This window comes from Crinia signifera, chromosome 4, assembly GCF_055691185.1.
Source record: "Crinia signifera chromosome 4, ASM5569118v1, whole genome shotgun sequence".
Classification (NCBI taxonomy): domain Eukaryota; kingdom Metazoa; phylum Chordata; class Amphibia; order Anura; family Myobatrachidae; genus Crinia; species Crinia signifera.
The window spans coordinates 111223802-111246103 of NC_139220.1; the positions used below are offsets into that span (position 1 = coordinate 111223802).

The 22302-nt window shown below is 44.2% G+C and overlaps 1 protein-coding gene across 2 annotated transcripts in view; it reads right to left on the minus strand.

The window, feature by feature from the left end:
• Window positions 1-22302, minus strand: part of GNPTAB (N-acetylglucosamine-1-phosphate transferase subunits alpha and beta) — a 57759-nt gene that overhangs the window by 16018 nt on the left and 19439 nt on the right. For both annotated transcript variants that reach the window (XM_083182232.1, XM_083182233.1), the window contains exons 7-14: window positions 22125-22259; window positions 16499-16660; window positions 10246-10425; window positions 8876-9046; window positions 8077-8200; window positions 7774-7971; window positions 5432-6342; window positions 1233-1432 (exon numbers count right to left, since the gene is read on the minus strand). In XM_083182232.1, coding sequence (XP_083038358.1) covers window positions 1233-1432; window positions 5432-6342; window positions 7774-7971; window positions 8077-8200; window positions 8876-9046; window positions 10246-10425; window positions 16499-16660; window positions 22125-22259 — 2081 coding nt within the window. The remainder of the gene's footprint in view (window positions 1-1232; window positions 1433-5431; window positions 6343-7773; window positions 7972-8076; window positions 8201-8875; window positions 9047-10245; window positions 10426-16498; window positions 16661-22124; window positions 22260-22302) is intronic.

Below are 22302 nucleotides of genomic sequence, written 5' to 3' on the forward strand. Positions count from 1 at the left end.
ATTGTTAGAAATTAAGTGTTTTATGTGTGACTGTCCAGTTTTTTTTTTTTGTTTTTTTTTGTATTTTTACCTGATCTATAAAACAAATGGAGGGGTTGATGGCTAAAGAGGCATACACATGGAGCAAATTTGTGCTATTCAGCTTGCTTAGAAAGTAAGCACAGATCTCTTCATGTGTATGCTCCAGAGATTAAATATATCTTGCTAAATCAGTGCATGCAGTCAAAATCTAGTCAGATTGCTTAGCAAGTGACTACAAATCTCTCTGTGTACAGAATGAGAGATTCTGATCACAATCTCTCATTCTGATCCACTACCCGGCCTTTTTTTGCTTAAGCAAAATTGCTTAGCACATATCTCTACGTGTGTATGCCCCTTTTCAGATGAGGATTACAAATTTTGATAAATGCATAAAATATGCCCAATGAAAAACACAGTTTTTCTAATGCATACCTGATAACCATACACAGTGAGTGTATCAATATGTATTATTTTTTGCTAATAAATGCATCCAGACAGTGGGCATCAGAATGCAGTAATTGGGTGCCACACCTGCCGATCACATACATGTAGCCTGCTGTCTATTGAGCTGCTGCTGTGCAGAGTCCCTCATATAGGAGACTTGCTGAACCTGTACATGGCAGATGGGCACTTCAGACATGATTGGCTGACAGTTCAGAATGCTGAACTTCTCTTTTTACATGTTCTGCTACGATTGGTTGTGTTCATAATACAGCCATGCCCTACCAATCACAGCAGAGATAAAAGTTGTAAAGCTTTTTATTGACACTATTGCAGCTATTGTTGACAGGACACATTTGACAAAACATTTGCATTTATGAAAATGCTTTTTTTTTTTTTTTTAAAGAAAGACTTATTTCATGCAAAATTGCAAACTACTGGACTTGCATTACCCAAAAAAAGTCTGTAATAAAACTAACCTCTCAAGAACCGAACTACCTCTGATTTTAGAAAACATGAAAAAAGGTGTCGCTGCATACAAAAACCATGTACTGATATATTGTTAAACTTGCTGTGAAATACTTTAACATTTATTTTCCACGTTTGCATCACTATAGCTGGTAACACTACCTACATGCTGCTAAAGCCACTAAGTTGTGTTTATAATTGCTCATGATCTTCGCAATACTTGGCACACTGACTATAGCTGCAGTAAGTGATCAAGGGGGATCTCCTTCAGTGCCAGCCACCTGGTGACAGTGTATACTCACAAGTCCTGCAGATCCTGCATAACGATACGGTCAATCATGTGTGGCATGTGAGCAGGAACTTTCCGAGATGTGAAGCCAAATTTACTATTAAGGAGTTTATTCACATAACGGAGGGAATCGGCAAATGTGTCTTGAAGTTTCCTGCCAACTTGCTTGCCATCAGTGAAGTAAGCAAGATCACGTAATAAAGCATCTGTCTCCTGCAAAAAAAAGCATGATTAATAGATGGGGTTTGTGTGATCATACAACTACAATCATTTATCACAACAGCACTCACATTACCCAACCGGATCACATAGGTGCAGACAGTAACTATGCAGAATGTGTAACTGTCAACACTGATCCAATCAGCTGTTCTGTGAACTTATATTACTTAATTATAAAGCTTTAGTTCCACGGTAGTCTCACTGACCTTTAAGATAACAGGGTATTCTGCAATAAGAATTAAAGGCAATGTTTCAATAAAAAGCTACCTATGCACACTTTTAGGCATTGTTATAGAGGAGCATTTCCCAATGCCAGTCCTCAAATGTATGTTTTATAAATCTCATTATTAATTAGGGCGGTATTCAATGCAGCTATTTTGTCGAAAACATGCGAAAAAGCATCCGTTTCCGCAAAGAATCTATGCATCATTCCATCAAATATGCAATCTACTTCCTCTTTTTGGAATCAATTCGAGAATCAAAAAAGACGTGGATCCCGAAGTTAAGTCCTTTTCAATGTAAATGGCCGCTGATTCGAAAATTTAGCAACTGTTTCCATGAAATCAGATTTAGCATTTCAAAAAGACGGGTCTGTGGTCGCGAATCCCGTCCATTTCCTTGGCTCCATCAGCAGGGATTAAATAATGAAATAAGGGGAGTAACAATAGATGAAATAATTAGCTCCAACTAATTGTATATTTTAAATTGTGTCAGACAGAAATTATTATATCTGGAGATCTGTAATACTTGTACCATTAGGGATGGATCCCTGAGGGCTGGAGTTGCAGCAGTAGGCACAGAAAAGTAATGCCGCCGAGAAGATTGAATACATTTTAAAAAAATGCTTGCAGCAGATATAAAGTAAACTAGATGATTCATCGCGCCCTATGGGCGCTCTTCACACCGTCGTAAGGGGCTGCGCCCCCTTAATTTGTGAACGTTTGTATTGTGTGAAATATGGTTAGAATTGTATGAAAGATGGCCTGTATTGCAACTTGAGTTATAGGTGAAATGTGTTAAATAGAGAGCATATGATTTGGAAGGGGGTGTGTATTGTATTGTTTTGTTTAATTCAAAAGCGGTTACAGAGTAAGATGTACATTGATCGTGTGGAGGGTACAGTGACATTTGTGGGTGTGTGGGGTGGGGGTGGGTGCGTTTTGTTTAGGTGTGTGTGCAATAGTATAGTAGGGTGTTTTTGAGTCAGCGGCTTCCCACTGGTGGAGGTCACGACACAGAAAAACAGGAGGCTGGGTAGTGATAGGGGTGTGTGGGCATAAGGGGGACTAAATAGGAGGGTGGGGGACACTGTGCAGCTTCTGCCAGTGGGTGAGGATCCAGCGTGACAGCACAGGAGTACAGCACGGTGGCCCTGAGTCAGTGTCTCCTCCTACTGGGTGGGAGTTAGGGTGCATGAGAGCAGGAGGCTGGGCTATGAGGCATGATAGGGGTATGTGGGCAACACAGTGTCAGCGACTCCCCAGTAGTGGAAGTTACGGTTCAGGAGAGCAGGAAGCTGGGTAGTGATAGGGGTGTGTGGGCATACGGGGGACTAAAGAGGAGGGTGGGGGACACTGTGCAGCTTCTGCCAGTGGGTGAGGGTCCAGCATGGCAGCACAGGAGTACAGGAAGGTGGCCCTGAGTCAGTGTCTCCTCCTACTGTGTGGGAGGTAGGGTGCATGAGAGCAGGAGGCTGGGTGGTAAAGCATGACAGGGGAATGTGGGCAACACAGGGTGAGCGGGTCCCCACTGGCGGAAGTTACGGGGCAGGAGAACAGGAGGCAGGGCAGTGATAGAGGTGTGTGGGCATGAGGGGTAGTAAAGGTTTTTGATTGTTGCAGAGTAGGGATGGGCATTAGTGCAGACGCCATCAATGGTTGGCATTGATTGCGATTTTGCACCCTGACATCGATAATAGTAAAATATTACTTGGATAACCATCGATTGTTGTAGCTATTGATGGTCATCCATTATATCTGACTGAATAGGCCGTGGAACAATCAGAACTCGGTGACGGGACGGAAACTTGATCGGTACTCCTTTGCCATCAATGTAGGGAAACCATCTGGTCCTCCCACATCGATGGCAAAAGTATTTAACATCGGCCATAAACCATGGATGATTTGAAATCAGTGATGGTAGATGGGTATCCCTAGAACCGGAGGAGGGCCCGGGACCGTTCCTGGCAGTGGGTGAGCATCTCCTCCCATTGGGAGGGAGTAAGGGGGTGCATGAGAGCAGGAGGCTGTATAATAGTGGTATGTGGGCAAGACCTTGATAAAAGTTGTGGCGCTGGTGCAGAGGACCGTGAGGACACTTCTGGCAGTGGGGGAACCTGCAGCGCGGCAGCCAGGGCCAGAATTCCCACCTAGGGGGGCACCTGCTTGTGGCGGTACAGGATCCCCCATTCTCACAGGGGTACGTGAAATGTGGGAGCGGGGTCGCGGGGGTCTGCTGGGGGGTGGAGTTGCCGGAAGGGGGTCAGGGGGGTCTGCAAATTGCGGGAGGGGGGGCTCCACGAATTGTGGGAGGGTGCAGGGGCGTGAATCGCGGGAAGGGGGGGGGGCGAAAATTGCGGAAGGGGGGTTACGGGGGTCCGTGAATCGTGGGAGGGGGTGCGAGGGTGGCGTGAACCGCGGGAGGGGGTGCGAGGGTGGCGTGAACCGCGGGAGGGGGTGCGAGGGTGGCGTGAACCGCGGGAGGGGGTGAGGGTGGCGTGAATCGTGGGAGGGGCGCAGGGGTGGCGTGAATCGCGGGAGCGGCGCCGTGAATCGAGGGAGGGGGGGCGCAGAGGGGGCAGAATTGTGTGAGGGGGGCGCGCAGGTGTCCGCGAAGGGAGGGGGGCGGCGTGAATTGCGCAAGGGGAGATTGCGAATCATGGGAGGGGGGGCGCGAGGGGTGCCGTGAATCATGGGAGGGGGGGGGGGGGGGGGCGTGAATTGCGGGAGAGGGGCCGTGAATTGCGGGATGAGGGGTCTGCAAATAGTGGGAGGGGGTCGGCAAATCACGGGAGGGGGTGGTGGCGTGAATTGCAGGAGGGGTCGGGGGGGGGGGGGGTGCCACAAATCGCGCGGGGGTCGCTGGTTGTTGCCGTGAATGGTGGCTGTGGAGTAGCAGTGTCTTTGCCGGGCAGCATGGGGAGGCAGAGGGTGTCTGGCACTGTTGGCTCACTGGGCTGGTTCTCTGTTACTATGTGAGTGTGTTTCGGCCGAGTCAGAGGCTCCACCCAGAGTTATGGACACACTCACACATTTTGAGTGACAGATGTAGCCAAATATATAAGAGATTGTTAAATCCATAAATAAATTTAATTTTTATTGACATTGATTTGAAGAGCACTTCATTCTTTTTGGACTACTTATTTTAACCTTTATTTTGGTTCTCCGCTAAGACATAATGGACTTCCGCTGCATTTCGCACAAGGTGATAATCCTAATATGGATATACTTGAGGTAGCCTACGATTACCCTCATGGAAGGAAAACATGCCACAAGAGCATCTTATCTCAAGCCTTGTTGGACAATTTGCCCTTGATTGTGTTTCAATTATTGATACTCGTGGTCTATACCAGTGGTATACTGGTTGTGGACCCACAACAGTGCACGTTTTGCAGGTCTCCTCACAAAATCACAGGTGATATAATTAGCTCCACCTGTGATCTTTTAAAATGTGTCAGCGAGTAATTAGTGCACCTGTGTATCTGTGAGGTGACCTGGAAAACGTGCACCGTTGGGGGATCCCCGAGGACCGAGGATGAGAACCACTGGTCTATACTATGTCCACATCACTATTGTTGATACTGTATGACAATTGTTTGTTATTGAAAAACTTGAAAATCCAATAAAAATATATATTGAAAAAAAGAAAATAAATTTTGAACAGTCAAAATTGCAAAAATGATGTCTGAAATTCACATATGAGGAACTACACTACTGCATCAACAACAAAAACCCTTAAACATACAAATGAACAAGTCATGCATGATATACTCACATCTAAAAGGTCTTTAAAGTACTTGCTTCTTTCCCATGGTAAGAACCCTTCATAAGTTGGCAGATATTGTAGTTTTCTACCAGGAACAACACTGTCTTCCCTACTTCTTTCCAAAGTATCTTTGTTGCTTCCGTGTTTAGAGAAGGCATTGATATTCTGCCCACCAATCTTATCCAGCTGAGATTCGTTTCTAGAAGCAAACTTCTCAATCTGTTTCTTCCTACTTTCAGTCACATTATTGGGTACATCTACTTGGCTGATAAACTGCTTTTTTACATTTAAGTATTGATCTGTATCTGAAAATAAGGCACCAAACGGTTCAAGAAGAGCCATTTTTGATAGATTGTAGCCTTTCCAAGTAATGTCACCATTGCTTAGTTGGAGGTCAAGATTTTGAAGGGACAGTTGTACATCATCTGGTAGATAGGACACATTCACATATGGGATTAGAATACTTAAGTGTGCATTCTCAATTGGCCCCTGTTTCTTGTACTTTGGGAACCGGTCTTCTTCAGGAATGTCCTCAAATAGGATTTCTGCTTCTGGCGTAGGTGTTGTTCCTCTTGCATCTCTCTGTCCTTGAATAGGTAAGGTATTGTCACGTTTCCGGATTTCTGTTGTGTCAACATCTATGGAAATCAGCATTTTGAATATCTTGTCATTTTGATCATGAAAGGTGAGGTTGAAATGGACCACAGTAGCATTTATTCCAGTATACATGATGAGGTGGACAGTTTTCCACTTGTTAGCAATTGAAGCGTGACGGATAATTGGGTTATCACTATAGCCGCCTTCCACCGCTTTCTTAGCGATATTAGCAAAGCTGAAGTAGGGCAAGCACTCCCCTTTTGGAACAACATAGTGGGTTTGATTTAGTATTAAGTTTACTTTATACATCTCCCCGAAATGATCTGTAAATATAGATAAGCATGTTAAAAATAATAATAATAATAATAAAAATATTGATGTGATATGTAGGCTACTTACTAAAAGGACTTTCTGCAATGCCATATAAATAAAATACTATAAAACTTTTCAAAGAACACTGTTTTTAGTAATATATTCAATCTTTTTTTTACACAATTGGTAAAATGGGAATCACGGTTACTACGGCTTTCTTTGATCTGATTAAACTAATTAAAAGCTTTTCAAGGATGTAATTTTCAAGAGAACTCAAAATAAAAATGCATTACTTAAAAAGTTGTTTTCACTTAGACTCCATTTTGTACAAACTAATATATATGTAATAAAGCTTCTAAAAATGAAGAGATGTATTAAGCCTTAAGAGATGTACCAGAGTGTGATAAAAAAACGCCAATAAGCTCATCACTGTAATTTTCCAAACACCATCTATAACATGACAGTTGGGGGCTGACTGGCTGGACTTTTATCACTCTTTGAGGGGTATTCAATGTAGGGTCACGACTGTCAGGCTGGCCCGACAGCCGTGACCCTGTCCCATTTTCAACCAGTTCGATGGGAATTTTGCAGGATGGATTCAATGTCCCGCAAGCCTAGCACCGAAAAGGGGGCGTGGCCGTGAGAAGATGCCGGAAGCTTGTCAATTCCTGGCCATTCTCGGCAGAATGTGCTTGACTGCTTGTGAAGTCGGGCACGTTCTGCCTAGATCCCTGTTCAATACTGTCAGGGAAGACAGCATTGAATAGAGCCCCGCCGCCATTTCCCCTGTCGGGATGGAAGCGGGAGATTGAATATCACCCTTAATCACCCCAACGTTTATGTCTTTTTAAGGCTTAATATATCTCCCCAGAAATAATAGTTTGCTTTTATATTATTTTATCACTGTATAAGATATCAAGAAATTACAAAAAAAAACAAGATAAAAACCACAATAAAGCCAAGCAAATGCTTTCTACCAAATGCATTCAATCATAAACATTATTTTAATGTAGTTTGGGCGAAAATCTGGTAATGTATGAAAGTAAATGAAAATTCTAAATTTGCTCCAAAGCACTGGAAAACAGACAATGGTCACTCAATCTATTTGATTTAACCAAATTATCTGAACAATAACATTTGTCTATTTTCCAGTGTTTGGGAGCAAATTGTTGATTGTCATAGGCTTCCATAAATTACCAGATTTTGCTCCCATCACAGATTGGACAGACAAATCTGTAGGTGTGTATCCATCTTTAGAAACTAATACAAACAATGTTAGAGTATTATTTTGTATTCTATTGGTCACATCCAAAGATAAAAGATGCTAATGAATGTTTAAAAATTTCCAATTGCCCATCACCCTGCATCATGTACGTAGGAGTTCATCCAAGCATAAGATGAATCATTCTGCTAATGGAAGCCTTAGAATATCAATGCCATACCTTGTCCGCAATCTCCTGCATCAAACCCGCAGTTGAGCACATTGCAAGCCTGGTCACAGAACTTATCAGCAAGCCATGAATTGGCACAACCCTGATTACAGTAAGATACTCCACTTATTCCAACTCCATGCTGCCAACCTTGCACATTTAGACCGGCACCTGCCAGCGCTGGGGCAAATCTACCAGCAGCCGTGTTTCCTGTGGGGATTAAAAAAAATTAAATAAAAAAATATAAGATTAGAAGCACATACATTATAGAGCTCATATATTATAGTACAATGTACAAAAATAGTTTCAAATTACCTAGGCAATCACCACCATCCCAGTCACATGCAGAATTATTACATGCCTTGTCACAGTAACCATCCTTAATCCAAGATCCTGGACATCCCTCTGCACAGTTAGGAACAGGCCAAGTCAAGTAAACCTTATTGCAAAGAAGTGGGGAAATTATTACATATCTACATGATTTTAAAATATTATATAGTTTCCAAACTGCTCCAACATTTCAATCTCTCAGGGTCCGCACTATTCAGTTCAGTACTAACAAAAAATGGTCCTGCTGTACTCCACTGGCACTGTTGCAGAGGTGTGAGGATGGGGTAGAACTGCCGTAAATGCACAAATTAAACTTCATCTTTCAGTGTAAGGGGATGTACACACACTTAGTTCTGGCGGCTGACGATACCAATTCAATATTGACAGCTGCTGGGACCCGGCGGATGCAGACATCGAAGAGGAGGGGGGGGGGGGGGGGGCAGATGGTGTGAGGGGGGATGCTGCATTGAGCAGCATGGGGCTGTGTTCGATCTGCTAGCAAAAAAGTCTATTTCTGCTTACGTCCTGAAGCCGCGAGGACACGCGTCGGGATCGAATCTGCATCTTATGCAGCTGAACACCGTTTGATTCAGGGTAATTTTCGATTAGATTTGGACTATATAGTCCAAATTGAATCGAAAATTACCCTGAGTCAAAGTGTGTGTACACAGCATAAGGCAGTGGCACTTCGACATCTCAGAAAGGTAAATAAATTTGAGCAGTGTGTTGCAGAACACACATGTGACTTGACCATCGATTAATCACCAGTACTTTTTTCCTTTACCTTTTGTCCCTTTGAATGGCTATAGAAATCATCAGGCCAAACATATGTTCCAAACATGACATCATCATTCATGTATATGAATTTTTGGGAAAGTCCTGGTATTCGATGAATGTGGCTTTCAATTGCAGGAGAACTAAAGGTAGGTAAATGACTAGTGTTCAAGAAGATTTCCTGGCAAGAAAAAAAAAGGTTTAAAAGAAACACATATTTGGAACATATGAGGTCTTCACAAACTGTTTTTTAAAGGCCTGCAGAAAAAAACAAGCAGAATTTACAGACAGACTTATGAAGATATTGAAATGGGTAAGACATCTTTCACCAAAAACTTATAACCTGGGTTACTACTGGGGTAACCCGGGTCCAAGTATGGTATGAAACGGTCTACTTGGCTTGTGATAACCAGGAATTTGACCATGGTAGCTACCAGGGTCAAACATGGCACAAATCCGGGTAGTCCGCATTTTGTGAACTGGGTCAAGTTAAAGGTGTACAGCGAAATGGATCACCAGCGTTTAGAGATTAGATCATCTGCAAGCTCCAGCAAAGAGAAGACCTGGTAATAGCTTGGATCCAGGCTGTGGCATGAACGTCATTTCAATAACCAGGGTTGGGCCGGTTCTTTAATTATTATTATTTTTTTGTGTGTGCGTGTGTGAAAGGTAATGTACTCCCAAGAGGGATTAGTGATTCTTTGTGATCTGTTTCTGCAATGTGTGATTTGGAAACAAATAATAAAAAAACATTACTTATATAGGGTATCAAACAACTGACTAGATTCTATTGGAGATCAAACTCGCCTTATGCAGACTGTGGGGAGAAAGCTACCAGTCTTCACATTGGACACTTACTATAATACCAGCACAGGGAAATCAGAAGCTCTTTGCGAAGCGTAATATACAAGAGCTTGCATTGGATTGGTTTGGATTAATTGAGGACAGAGATAGCAGATCTGGCTCAGTGTTAAAGTGAACATGTGTAATGACATACAAAGTGCATGGGCTAAAGCTGTAAACAAGCAATGATCATAGCTGTAAAGATCAGACACAAGTGTTTATACAGCAGCCTCACTGTGGGCCAGATGCACTAAGCTTCATAACCCAGCCTGTAACATGGCAGGTGGGAGCTGATTGGCTGCTAGCTTATCACTAGCCACTTTGTCTCTTTTTGAAGCTTAGTGCATCTGGTCCTACGTAATTCCTGCTTCTGACACTACAACACATACACTTCACATTGCAATAATGTATCAGATGGAGTAAGCCGTTTTCATAACTCATTACAGAACGGTATCAATTCCTATATTTTTGAATGCCAGCATGAAATAAAAAAACAGAGGACAAAGGGGATGCCATAAAAATAAGATACAGTCTTACCTCATGGGTTACAATGGTGACGCGCGGATTGTCCAGGTTCAGCCAGGATGGGATCTGGCCATTTGTTACAATGAAAACATGACGCACCCATGGAGCATGTTTCTCAATAGATCTCAGGGAATAGCGCAATTCCTCATTATCCTCAAAACGACTGGCTGATATGTCCTCATCCTGCTTTAGCTATAAAGGCAAATGGCAGTGTTAATTCACAGGTGAAGTTAGTCAAAGTGCAATAAAATCTACGGAAGCTGTGTCATTGCCGTCAAATACAAAGACCTGAAAGAAAAACCCATTTACTGCTGAACATTATGTATAGGAAAAGCCAAATTGATGCTCTTATGGTGTGTACACACTTGTACAATCATGACTATATTACAATTCAGACTATCTGCATACAATTAGACTATATAGTGCAGATCTGCACTATATAGTCTATGCAGCCAAGACTTTCTGGCTGCGATACGGGAGCGCACATCGGGATCGCAAGGGTTAAAACCTGTGCGATCTGCATGAGATCCAAATGAGATTTTGACTATATAGTCAAAATCTCATGCACATTGTACAAGTGTGTACACACCATTATTTGGCAGAACTTCCAGGAGATGTGATCACTTAAGGCAGGCATGTCCAAAGTCAGGCTCGGGGCCAATTGCGGCCCGTGCTGTAATTTCAAGCGGCCCGCAGCCTCCAGCTGAAAGCGGGCAGAGCATCAGATGTGGGAAGCACAGCACAGGACACTAAAGGTGGGGCCCCGGCGAGCGCGCCTTTACCTTGCTGTCTGCTGCAGTGAGGAGGTGCCAGCCACCACAGTCAGATGTGTTTGGCGTCCTACACCTGCTGCTGCAATCGTATATCACCCTACTCCACAATCTCAGTGACAGCAGTGTTTGAGGAGGGGGGCAGCAAGGGGGAGGAAGCTTGCTCCCGTAACATGCAGAGCGGAGGAGGGAAGCAGCAGGAGCCCAAGCATCTCCTGTCCTTGCAGTGCCTGCTTTGCCTCTCCTTCCTCTGGCTCACACAAGGGGCGGGGAAACATACAGAGAAGGGAGGGGCAGAGTGGGGACATAGAGTGAAGGAGGATCAGGCTGGGGGACATACAGTGAATGGAGGCAGTGATGGCCATTCAGAGAAGGGGGAGCAGGGGCAGGCTGGGAGACACAGTAAATGGGGGCAGAGTGGGGTACATAGTGAGTGGGGAACATACAGTGAATGGGGGCAGAGTGGGGGACCATTCTGATGTGATTAATGATTCAAAGAATGTCAGGCTGAATGTTCGGCCCCCACACATTTACACTTCACTAAATCTGGCCCTTGTCGCAAAAAGTTTGGACACCCCTGACTTAAGGGAATATGAGATTCAACTGGAGCCTTAAGTTGTGTAAACATTTAGCAATATTACAAACAATATTGCTCATTTTGGCCCTTCTGAGCGATATTGTTAGTAACAACTGTGGGGACAGGAGGAGGTCACTGAGCGATATTGTTAGCTATATCATTAGGTGTGTATGTACTATATCGTTTGCCTGGTAGTTCAAAAGGAAAACACTGCAGATATCGCTCATGGAGCTACGGTGTCCAGAGGGGTCGCTAATCACATGCGCCATCATTGTGGGACTTCTACAGCTACCTGGTAACTACTGCTACAAATTTCCCATTGAAGAAGTCCTAGTCCAGTTAATAAGGTTATTTCATGTGTGTACTAATGGCCAAATAAGCGTACATTCACTTTTTGTGCTAAAATACCATTCATTTGTTATTATGGTTAGTGTGTCCCAACATCATTTTATGCAAATACATTTCCATTTTTTAGAAAATACCGTTCTCTACCTATTCATCTTACTAACCTATAAGTGTATAAGACTAATTAAGCATTGTTCAGTGAGTGCCGGTATTATTTTTATTTGGTTTTTGAATTTGTTTGCCTAGTGAGGTCTGAAACCTCTTACCGGCTGCCGTTAGCAGCGCACCTTTCCGACAAAACAGAACTGATTGCTTTATAGTCGGATCTGTTTTGTCAAAAACGTCCTTCAACGTGGTCGGAAACTGCAGCATTGAATAGGCGATGACCGCTATTTCCGACGGCGGGACTGAATTCCGCCACTTATCTCTTTTGTACATTTTTAGCTAAAGAAAATATGACTGGTGAATGAGTGTGGGAGAAAATAGGCCTCTAACCCCACTCACAATGGGAAAATGGGCCTGTTACCAAGGTATCGCACCTATGATACCTAATATGGAGGGAAGCAATCTTACAAGATATATATATCTAGATTATGGGCTTGTGTGGGACAGTGTGACATACTTAGTACATCTAAACAAGAGCAAATGTTGATCTCATTGCAGAGATATTTGTCTGACATTATTTAAGAAGTGACACAGGGATGGGTTACTTGCAACAGCGTTTCGATATGAATGGCACCTAACTGTGAAGCCCAATGCCCCCCATCTCCTATGGTCTTAAGATCAGATAATAATGATATATGAGATTAGTATTAAACCTATAATACATATTTGTCCTACATAGAAACTGTCTGTGAAGGACAAGTGTGGACACATAGGGCCAGATTCTCTAAGCTTCAAAAGTGATAAAATGGAGAGTGATAAACAGCCAGCCTATCAGCTCCTGTCTGACATTTTTCAAACACAGTCTGTGACATGGCAGGTAGGAGCTGATTGGCTGGCTGTTTATCACTCTCCATTTTATCACTTTTGAAGCTTAGAGAATCTGGCCCATTGTTACAGTGTTAATTATGTAAATATCATGTCGTCATGCATGTGGTCCGATACAATGGTGCCGGTAGGCACGGTTGCCAGTTTTCTTAAACATAAATAAAAGGAAGAGGTCACACTGACCGAGGGGAACTTTATTGTTGGGCACGTTTGGCAGGAACAACAAAGCTAAAGAATGTTGCACTGCCCAAAATGTTACATTAAGCTCTCACATGACCTCTTTCCATTTATACATGGGAAGCGTTGTCTCTGCTCTATTTGCTTACTGTAAAGAGCTGTGAAAGAAGCCATAACTATACAAACACTAGTTACCAATACTAGCTTGCTGATAATAATAATGAGAAAAAGCAGACTATATGCATAAACTCAATGTTCTGCACTATCCCATTAAAACATGACATAGCCCTTTTATTGAATCCCACTGACCATTGGTAACTTTTCCACTAAAATGCATCTTATTCACACCGTTCAAACAAGACACACAAGCATACCTTGCGGATTAAAAGGATATGCAGCATATCTATATTCTGTGTGCAACTGTAACTGTATGAAATGCTATTTTGCAGAGTTTTCCAGGAAAACACTGTAACATGATAATTTGTATGCAGATAGCACTGCAGCCACACACCGAATATAGGTATTCCTCATGTAATTTTAATTAGCAAGTTCTGCTTGTCTGTATAATACAAATTTTAATGGCAACTGTATTCTGTAGAAAACTAATACTGATTAAAGGATGCCTAACCTTGTGTGTATAGGTGTCCACACTAAATAGGTTTCTTTGAAGTAATACATAGTCATGGAAACTGCTGCGAGATACACAGTCATGGAAAGAGCTGCGAGACAGGCAAATATGGATTCCACCAAATTAACTGTTTTAAAAAGCTGTAGTGACTTTAGCATTGTTCAATTTGGCAAGGGAAGATGGTGAGCCTTTATTATGTAATTTTTTCCCTAGATTTGCTACTTTGTCATACACAAAAAGCACAAGTTGTGTCAGCGTTAGTAGTCAGTGCACCTATGCCGCATGTAATATGATTAAGTTGCATATTTAATATGAAAACCATTTGCGGACATAAAAGTCGCAAAGTCTAAGGTGTTCCATTTGGTACGATTCCTGCAAATGTGTGCATGGATACATCTGCAAAGAGTTTACCATCTGACTTTGCAACCTATTTGCCGCAGGACTTTCCAAGAACAATTTTTTTAAATTAGCTAAAAGTGTGGAAATGAGGAAGATATCAGTTTAGATCTGAAAAGTAAAATGACCATACATCTGACCTTCCACTGTAAAGGCCCCCATACACTATGCGATTTGGTCCCGATTTTACCCGATTCAGATGGACCGGGCAGTGAAATCGGGCCAAATCGCAGGTATAGAAACCCGCTCCGACCCAATGCGCGGTCCCGTGCGCATCGGGTCAGAGTCAGGAGGTCGGACCGGCTGCACATAAGATTTGCTAAATCTTATGTGCAGCCGGGCAGGGGACACAGGCGGCGGATGCTGGCGAGGGAGATGGGCAGGGGGAGACGGAGCAGGGAGCTGTCATTGCTCCGTCCGGTGAAGGGAGCAGGGGGGGGGGATGCTTCTAGTAGCGCAGAGGCAGCGGGGGACACAGGCGGCAGTAACGTAGAGGCAGGCAGGGGGAGCCGGGAGCTGTCAGCGCTGGAGAAAAAAAAAGCCCATACAATGAATGGGCAGACTGTGATTGGCTGAGCGCTCTCTCAGCCAGTCAGCAATTGGCTGAGAGAGCGCTCAGTGTCCCCCGCAGCACCCGCTGCCTCTGGGCTACTAGCAGCGCCCCCCAGCCACCTTGCAGCGTCCTCCACCCGCCACCTGGATGTCCCTTGCCCCCCTGCTCCCTCCACCTTGTAGCTCCCCGGGCAAAACTTGGTATATCAGTGCCTAATCGTGTGTCCCCCTCCCGGGGAGCTGCAGGGGGAAATCAGGTCCGACTTGTCCTTAGGACAAGTCGGACTAATGTATGGGGGCCTTAAGAGTTATCTGACCTGCAAATTGCATCGGATTTCCCTTGAACTTCCCTGGCAGCTTCCCAGGAGGCCTACATACAATTTAACACTTGATGTGCCATTTTTTACATCCAATTTGGGTCAGATAAATCACATGTGATTTAACAGATACAAATTGGATGTACAGATGGAGCCCCTCTCTTCCTTGCCCGGCTTTCGCCAGATCGCCCCCGCTGGCGGAGAGGGACTCCATCAAACTGGGACCCGCGTGCAGGTTTAGGGGGGAGGGGGGCTTGGGGCGGTGATGGGGGACTATCGATGGAGACTATGGATGGTGACCGGGGAGGCGGCGTACGGTGGCACACGAGTCTGAACAGTGCTACATGAAGCAGGGGAAATTTTAACACTTTTTAGGTAGGTTTAATGGTATTTTCTGAACACAAGATTATAAATTATGTCTAAACAAATTCCTCATATAGATGTTGGAATGTGAGCAGCCCATAAAGTACCAGGCTAAACCAAGCACATGTGAGAGTCCCAGGCGAGGAGGAGTTACAGCTGCAAGCTGCAATGATTGGATGTGCCCTCCATAGGTCAGAGAAAGGGCATGTACAGTATAGAGACAGGTGTAATGTAAGCACAAATTTTGGGGAAATATTGGCTCCTATGTCTACAGGCAATATCCATAAGCAACTGGTTAACTATACCAGGAAGTTTACTTCTGTACTTGAATAAAAAGCAGTGCTCCATCGCCTCAGCGCTGAGCTCCGGCAGAGTACGGCACCTGCGCGGCTCTCCGTGGACTCCCGTGTTAAATTCTTATAACACTGGAGTCTACGGAGAGCTGCACAGGCAATCAGGTGACGTACTCTGCCGGTGCTCATCCCGGAGACGACGGAGCACTGCTTTTTATTAATGCTCAGTGCTCACTTTAATTTCAGTGACAGGACGCTGCGGTGGCTTCTCCCTTCTGTTTCCAGTGACATTCCCGAACTGTGGGGGGTGAGAGGAGGGTCCAATTACATAGATATATCAGATCCGATACATCATTGGTGCAAAAGCACCAGTGATGCGCCCATGATGGGTAGGATTCCGATACATCTTATGTTCAGCAGGTCCAATGCGCACGGGACCGCGCAACGGATCAGATCGGATGTCACCCGATTTATCATCCCAAAGTGCCAAAATCGGGTGAAATCGGCCCAAAATCGCAGTGTATGGGCACCTTAAGATCCTACATATCATCATAGGACTGGAAAGGACCAAGAATGGGTGAATTCAAAGTAACTTGACGAGTGCTCACATGACCTTATTTAAGGATGATTCAGTTTGGGCAAGAAACATGTGCAAGTTACACAAGCCCATGTCATTTCTACCATGTTCTGGATGGCTCCCCTGCTGAAAGATGCAGATTAGTCAGGCATGAAACATGATCTGTGACCTTTGAGCCCCAATTATAGATAAGGTAGTTGTCAATTAGCAGACCAGGACCCAGACAGCTTGGTACCCAGCCTAGTAACCCAAGTAGGAAGTTGGTGACTGCATTGCATACCTGGCTGACAGCACTAAGATCCCACAGCAAGTAAGCAGGATTCAGGGTCACCTCCTTTCCTTCTATAGTCATATTTTTTCTTGACTGTATGTTAAGATCATGGAAGTCTTTGGGATCGTTCAGCTGTAGAAGTGCTACACTTGCTTCAGAGTACAGCTGTATCTGCAGAGAAGCAAAAAAGAACATTAAACAGTAATTCTACTGCAAAACTGTACTGTAAGCTTTACTATCTGTCAACCCTTTGAATGGCAATTGAATTTGTCAAAATAGGTGCGAAAATGTTATTCATCATAATGACCTTGTATAACATATTTTTTAACACAACAGTTTTTTATTTAAATTGATATAATAAACATGAGAGATTATGGCATTTTTAGCAGATATTTTGCGCATGACTCACAGAGATGTTGGCACTCAAAGGGTTAATAAGCTGCTATAACCAAAATGTATGTTGCTTTTTTTTTTTATCAAATGCCGGTCACAGCATATAGCACGCAGATCAAAGTGCTACAAATAACTTAACAGGTTTATGTTCTTTATGTGAGGTTGACTCACTGAGCAGCATAAATTCGCTGCTTAGCAAGCCATCTAACGCCTCCTGATGCTACTGTATATGAACATCCCCACCGCAATTCAAATGGATGTTTAGCATAAACATCCATTTGCAGGGGAGCGTACAGAGGCCAAATCATTCGATGGTCACTGATATTAGTGTTCCCGCTAGGCTGTTTTAGCGGGGCACTGCGCCCTGCCCGATTTTTACAGGGCAAAATGCGCCCCGCTAGCAGCGCCCCGCTAAAACAGCGTGGTGCCTGCCCTGGCTGTGTGCACGGGGAAGTGCAGCGCCGCCTTAGACGGCGATTCCCAGCGCTTCCCCGGCAGCACGGTAACTTCGTTGGTGCTGGCCCCGCCTCCTTTAGTGACTGAGCCGGCCGGGCCCGCCCCTTTTTGCGACCCGGGCACGCCCCTTTCCGTGACGTCGCTGCCTGGGACCGCCCACAATTGTGACGTCGGCGGGCCCGGTCTGCCCCCCTTGCGCTGCGGTGCCCTGCCCACCCTCATTTCTAGAGGGAACACTAGATATCAAATGCTTTTTCTCCTGTTCGCAAATATAAGCCAGTCTTGACTGAATGACTAAATTTGCGGCGTCCAGCTCCGAGAATGGGGCTGGCACTGACATCATGCAGAGTCAGCCGCCCGACCCCAGAAGCCGTGTTCGCATGGGAACGCCCAGCAGTTTCCTGGGCACACCCACCGGCCCGCCTCCATCCTGTTCGAACGCCTCAGGATAGGAGAATATATGTATGGGCAGAGCGCAAACATCGGTCCCCAGTGTGAATACTTCGTGGACAAGCTAACCTGGCCCATAGGTTCGACATGACAAAGTGCCATAAAATAGTGTACGGGTATCTACACATCATAATCTCTGCATGGAACTAGTTAGCTTGATTGTAAAACACTATAATTCGACAAATAACAGAAAAACAGAGATACAACACTGCAGGACATGTGCTGGGAGCTGAATTCCACTGACGGAAGCAAGCAGGTCTGTTACTCAGGGTCTAAAAGCAGGACATGGTAAATGATGCAGGATCTCTGCTACTCAGGTCTGACAGCGGGGAATTGGGTAGCATTCAACAAAACCAGTTTAAAACAAGAAAACCATTTGTTTATTAGGGGAAAAGTTTTAGAATAGAAATACAGTAGGTATTTTTTAGGACTGCCTGGTCACCAACATGCTCTGAATGTAAGACCATATACATTGTTGGAAAACGCAAAAATACTCTGCAGAAGTCCTGCAGTGTCCCCTGTTATTTGAGACTGACAGGCTTTCTCAATTTGTCCCAGGGCAGGGAAAACAGGAATCCAAAGGCCTTCTAAAAACAGAACAACATTTACATTGAGACTGGCAGACAATACGCGGAGAAGCAGCTGACTGTGGTGTAATATTCCCGTTATTTGGCATGGACTCTTCTGCTATCCAGGAAGAGCAAAGCTCGACATGAGCAGATTCTATTTCAAGATAATACACAAGTATTCTAGCAGAAAGCAACTGATAAAACACAAATATAGCTGTATATATAACCCAGACGGGTTCTAAAATATATTGGATCTATATATAGCGGCCCATTTATCAATTTTAATCTCTGATAAGGATCAAAATAATATTTATTAATTAACATTTTCTTATATAGCGCATACATATTCCGCAGCGCTTTACAGAGAATAGATGATCATTCACATCAGTCCCTGCCCCAGTGGAGCTTACAATCTATATTCCCTACCACATGTACACGCACACACAGACAATCTAGGGTTAATTTTGTTGGAAGCCAATTAGCCTACCAGTATATTTTTGGAGTATGGGAGGAAACCGGAGTACCCGGAGTAAGCCCACGCAAGTACGGGGTGAATATACAAACTCTGCAGTTAGGGCCATGGTGGGAATAGAACCCATGACCTCAGTGCTATGCGGCAGTAATGCTAACCATTACACCATCCATGCTGATGGAGCTTGTTAAACCTATTGCTAGAATTAAAATCTGCTATCACAACACCATTAGCTATTACAAGGGATGTCCCAAACATTGGAGATAAATCAAGTGGAGACAGAGAAAGTATCAAACAATCCTCTGTTACTTTACAGGCTGAGTTTGAAATCTCTCTCCTCCAAGGTTTGATACATCGCCCCTATTGTTAAAATGTTGTACCAAGTGAAAGTGGAAGTTTAGTTTAGTCAAGTTCTTGAGTAACTTCCCCAGGGCACAATATTGTGGAGAAAACTAAATGAGGTGTATTCAATGCAGCTGGCAAGGAGGTTTCTATGGCAAGGATGGCATGTTTTCAGCAAAGATCGCCAAAAACAAGCCACACTAGCTGTTCGCCCTATTCTATGTTCCGAGGGATGCTATCGCCGTGCTATTAAGATCCAGCATGCTGGATTAATCTAGTTAGATCACCAGTCATGGCCAGTGTTTTCACTGGAGAACACTGGCCCTAACAGATCTTTCAGCACATATATCGCTGACACATCGCTGTGTGCTGAGCCATCTACAGTGTCACCTTGTATGTAGGCTCAGCAGTGTCACCATTATTGTAGATACCGTACTTAACCTGATAACAGTTCAACTTTACTTAAACTAGTCTTCCACAAACAAATAAGCATTATGGGTAAAATGGATTTGCAGCAATAAGTACAGCAATTTTTTTGAGAGATAAATAAATAAAGAAATAAATGGAAGGGTGGTCCATGCTGATAACATAATATAGAAGTACTATATTAGCCCCAGATCAATCTAAATAGATGCATTCCAGCTAACATCTCCATCTTACAAGTCAATCGAATAGAACGGCATTTATAAGGCACCACAAGTGTTTCACAGCGCCACTATAAATACTGAATATGCATCTATGGCCAGGAGTAATACCATACAAACAGTTGCAGCTCATGATGATATCGTGCAACTCCCCCCCCACCCCCCAAAAAAGTTGCGATACAAAGGAAAGCGTTACATATTTAAGTTGCCCATTGTTTAATTGAACACGACATAAAAGATGCCACTGCAGGAGAGGGCACTGTGCCCCAAGCGACACAGGCCTGGAAGTTGTAAAGTTTCTCCCACAGGTTACTGTAAAGCTGCTAAGAACTCTGACACTACTGGAATTCTGGGTGTTAGAAATTCTGCATCCCAACCTGGATTAGTGGCAGTACATGGACGCTGTGTTCTGTACAAAATATTTTGCTTTGAAGATTAGACAGGATACTAAATCTGTCCATAATGTATAAGTAGATATTTAAATCGTTCTTTAAAAAAAAAAAAAAAAAAAATCTTTCATTTGCACAGCCCGCGTACAGTGTGTGCTATGATATTATGAACACTGCAAGCAGAAAAATATCAGGAGTGAGAGGGCTCCACCTAGTGCTTCAAGCAAAGCAAGATTATCTCAGCAGCATCTTATAATGTATTCATTGTATTTAAAGGACTTTTGACCTTCCACTAAATGGCCGCTAGTCGTAACCCTTTGAGTGCCAACATCTGTGAGAGATGCGCAAAATATCCACTAAAAAATGACTTCACACCAATTTTGGCAATTTGGTACTTGTTACCTAGAACGGCGCCCACGATTTTGATCCTAGGCATCGCAAGCGGCCAAAAAAATCGCATGCGATCGACGCGATTTTACATAGGGAACAATGTTAAATTGCCCACAGACCCCAAATAGCCACCCTGAACCACCCTGAAGTGTGAAATGGCCCCCCAATTGTTAACGTCACCCCACGATCAACGTCAACCCGAAGCGTGGCGAGCGCAGTGAGCCCGCGAGGGGCGGCGGTACGCATCCTCCGACCTTTTCATACCCCCACTATCCACGTCGGCGTAGAGTTGAGAACAGAAAGTGTGGCGAGCGCAGCGAGCCACCGTGCCCGAAGCGTGGCGAGCGCAGCGAGGGGACGCGGATACCTTCACAGGTACACGCGTCCCCTCGCGGGCTTCACAGGTATCCGCGTGCGCTCGCCACGCTTCGGGCACGGTGGCTCGCTGCGCTCGCCACACTTTCTATTCTCCACGCCGACGTGGATAGTGGGGGTATGAAAAGGTCGGAGGACGCGTACCGCTGCGCTCGCAAAGCTTTGGGTTGACGTTGATCGTGGGGTGGCTTTAACAATTGGGGGGGCCATTTCACACTTCAGGGTGGCTATTTGGGGTCTGTGGGCCATTTAACATTGTTCCCTATATGAAATCGGGTCAATTGGGCCATTTAACATTGTTCCCTATGTAAATCGCGGTAATCGCATCGGTCGCATCGCATTTGTTTTTTTGGCCGCATGCGATGCGACCGACGCGATTTACCTTTTACCATTCATTTCTATGTGAAATCGCGGGCATCGCATCGGTCACATCGCATGCCATTATAATGGCATGCGATGTACATGCGATGCCCGCGATGGGCGCTGTTCTAGGTAACAAGTACCGGCAATTTTACTTGGCACTCAACTGGATAATAAAGGGTAAGATTTCGTGCTAGAGTATGATTAATTTCTGTGACTTTCCTGTGACAACATTTTTTTGACAGATTATTTACAAGAACTGGCGGAGTGAAAGCTGATTACATTCTGTGAAAAGCTTCAAATTCAGTTGATTTAAGTGATGTATTGAAAGGAATACTCTTACAGAAAACGGTTAATAGTGGACCCAGAACAGTATAAAGTTAGAATTTCCTGTATTTATTGTGATACAGTAAATAGTCAGGGCTGCCACCAGAAAGTCTGGGGTTCCAGGATAAGTGGGCTCACCAGCACCAATTAGGCAGGCTGTGGACTATTTTATTTTTGACTGGCTTTGGCATATTGAACAGTTTGGGTCAGAGATCACTGGTGCCAGTGGGTCCCATACATTAGTCCAGCCTAAGGCGGACATAATAAGCAGAACAAAATAGTAGCACAGACTTGTCTGCTACATAATATCATATCCATTTCACAGTTACCCCATGATGGGTCAGCTACAAGCTGAAGAATACTTAACCAGCTGCTTGCAATCAGTTTATTTGTCCCATAGCCATACCCAAAAGATATCAAAGTTATGCTGTTTCCACCTCATAATATTTCCAGATAGTATTTCCTTACCCGTCTAATCTTAGAGGACAGACTCTCCGGCAGTTTTGCTTTCAACTGATTTGTTTTTTTGAATGATGATGGAAATCCACTCAGGAAAACCAGATCTTGCATGAATGCTATCCCTGGAGCCTCTTTATCTGTGGTCTGCATGACAAAGACAAAACCTCAGTAATTATGAACGGGTCAT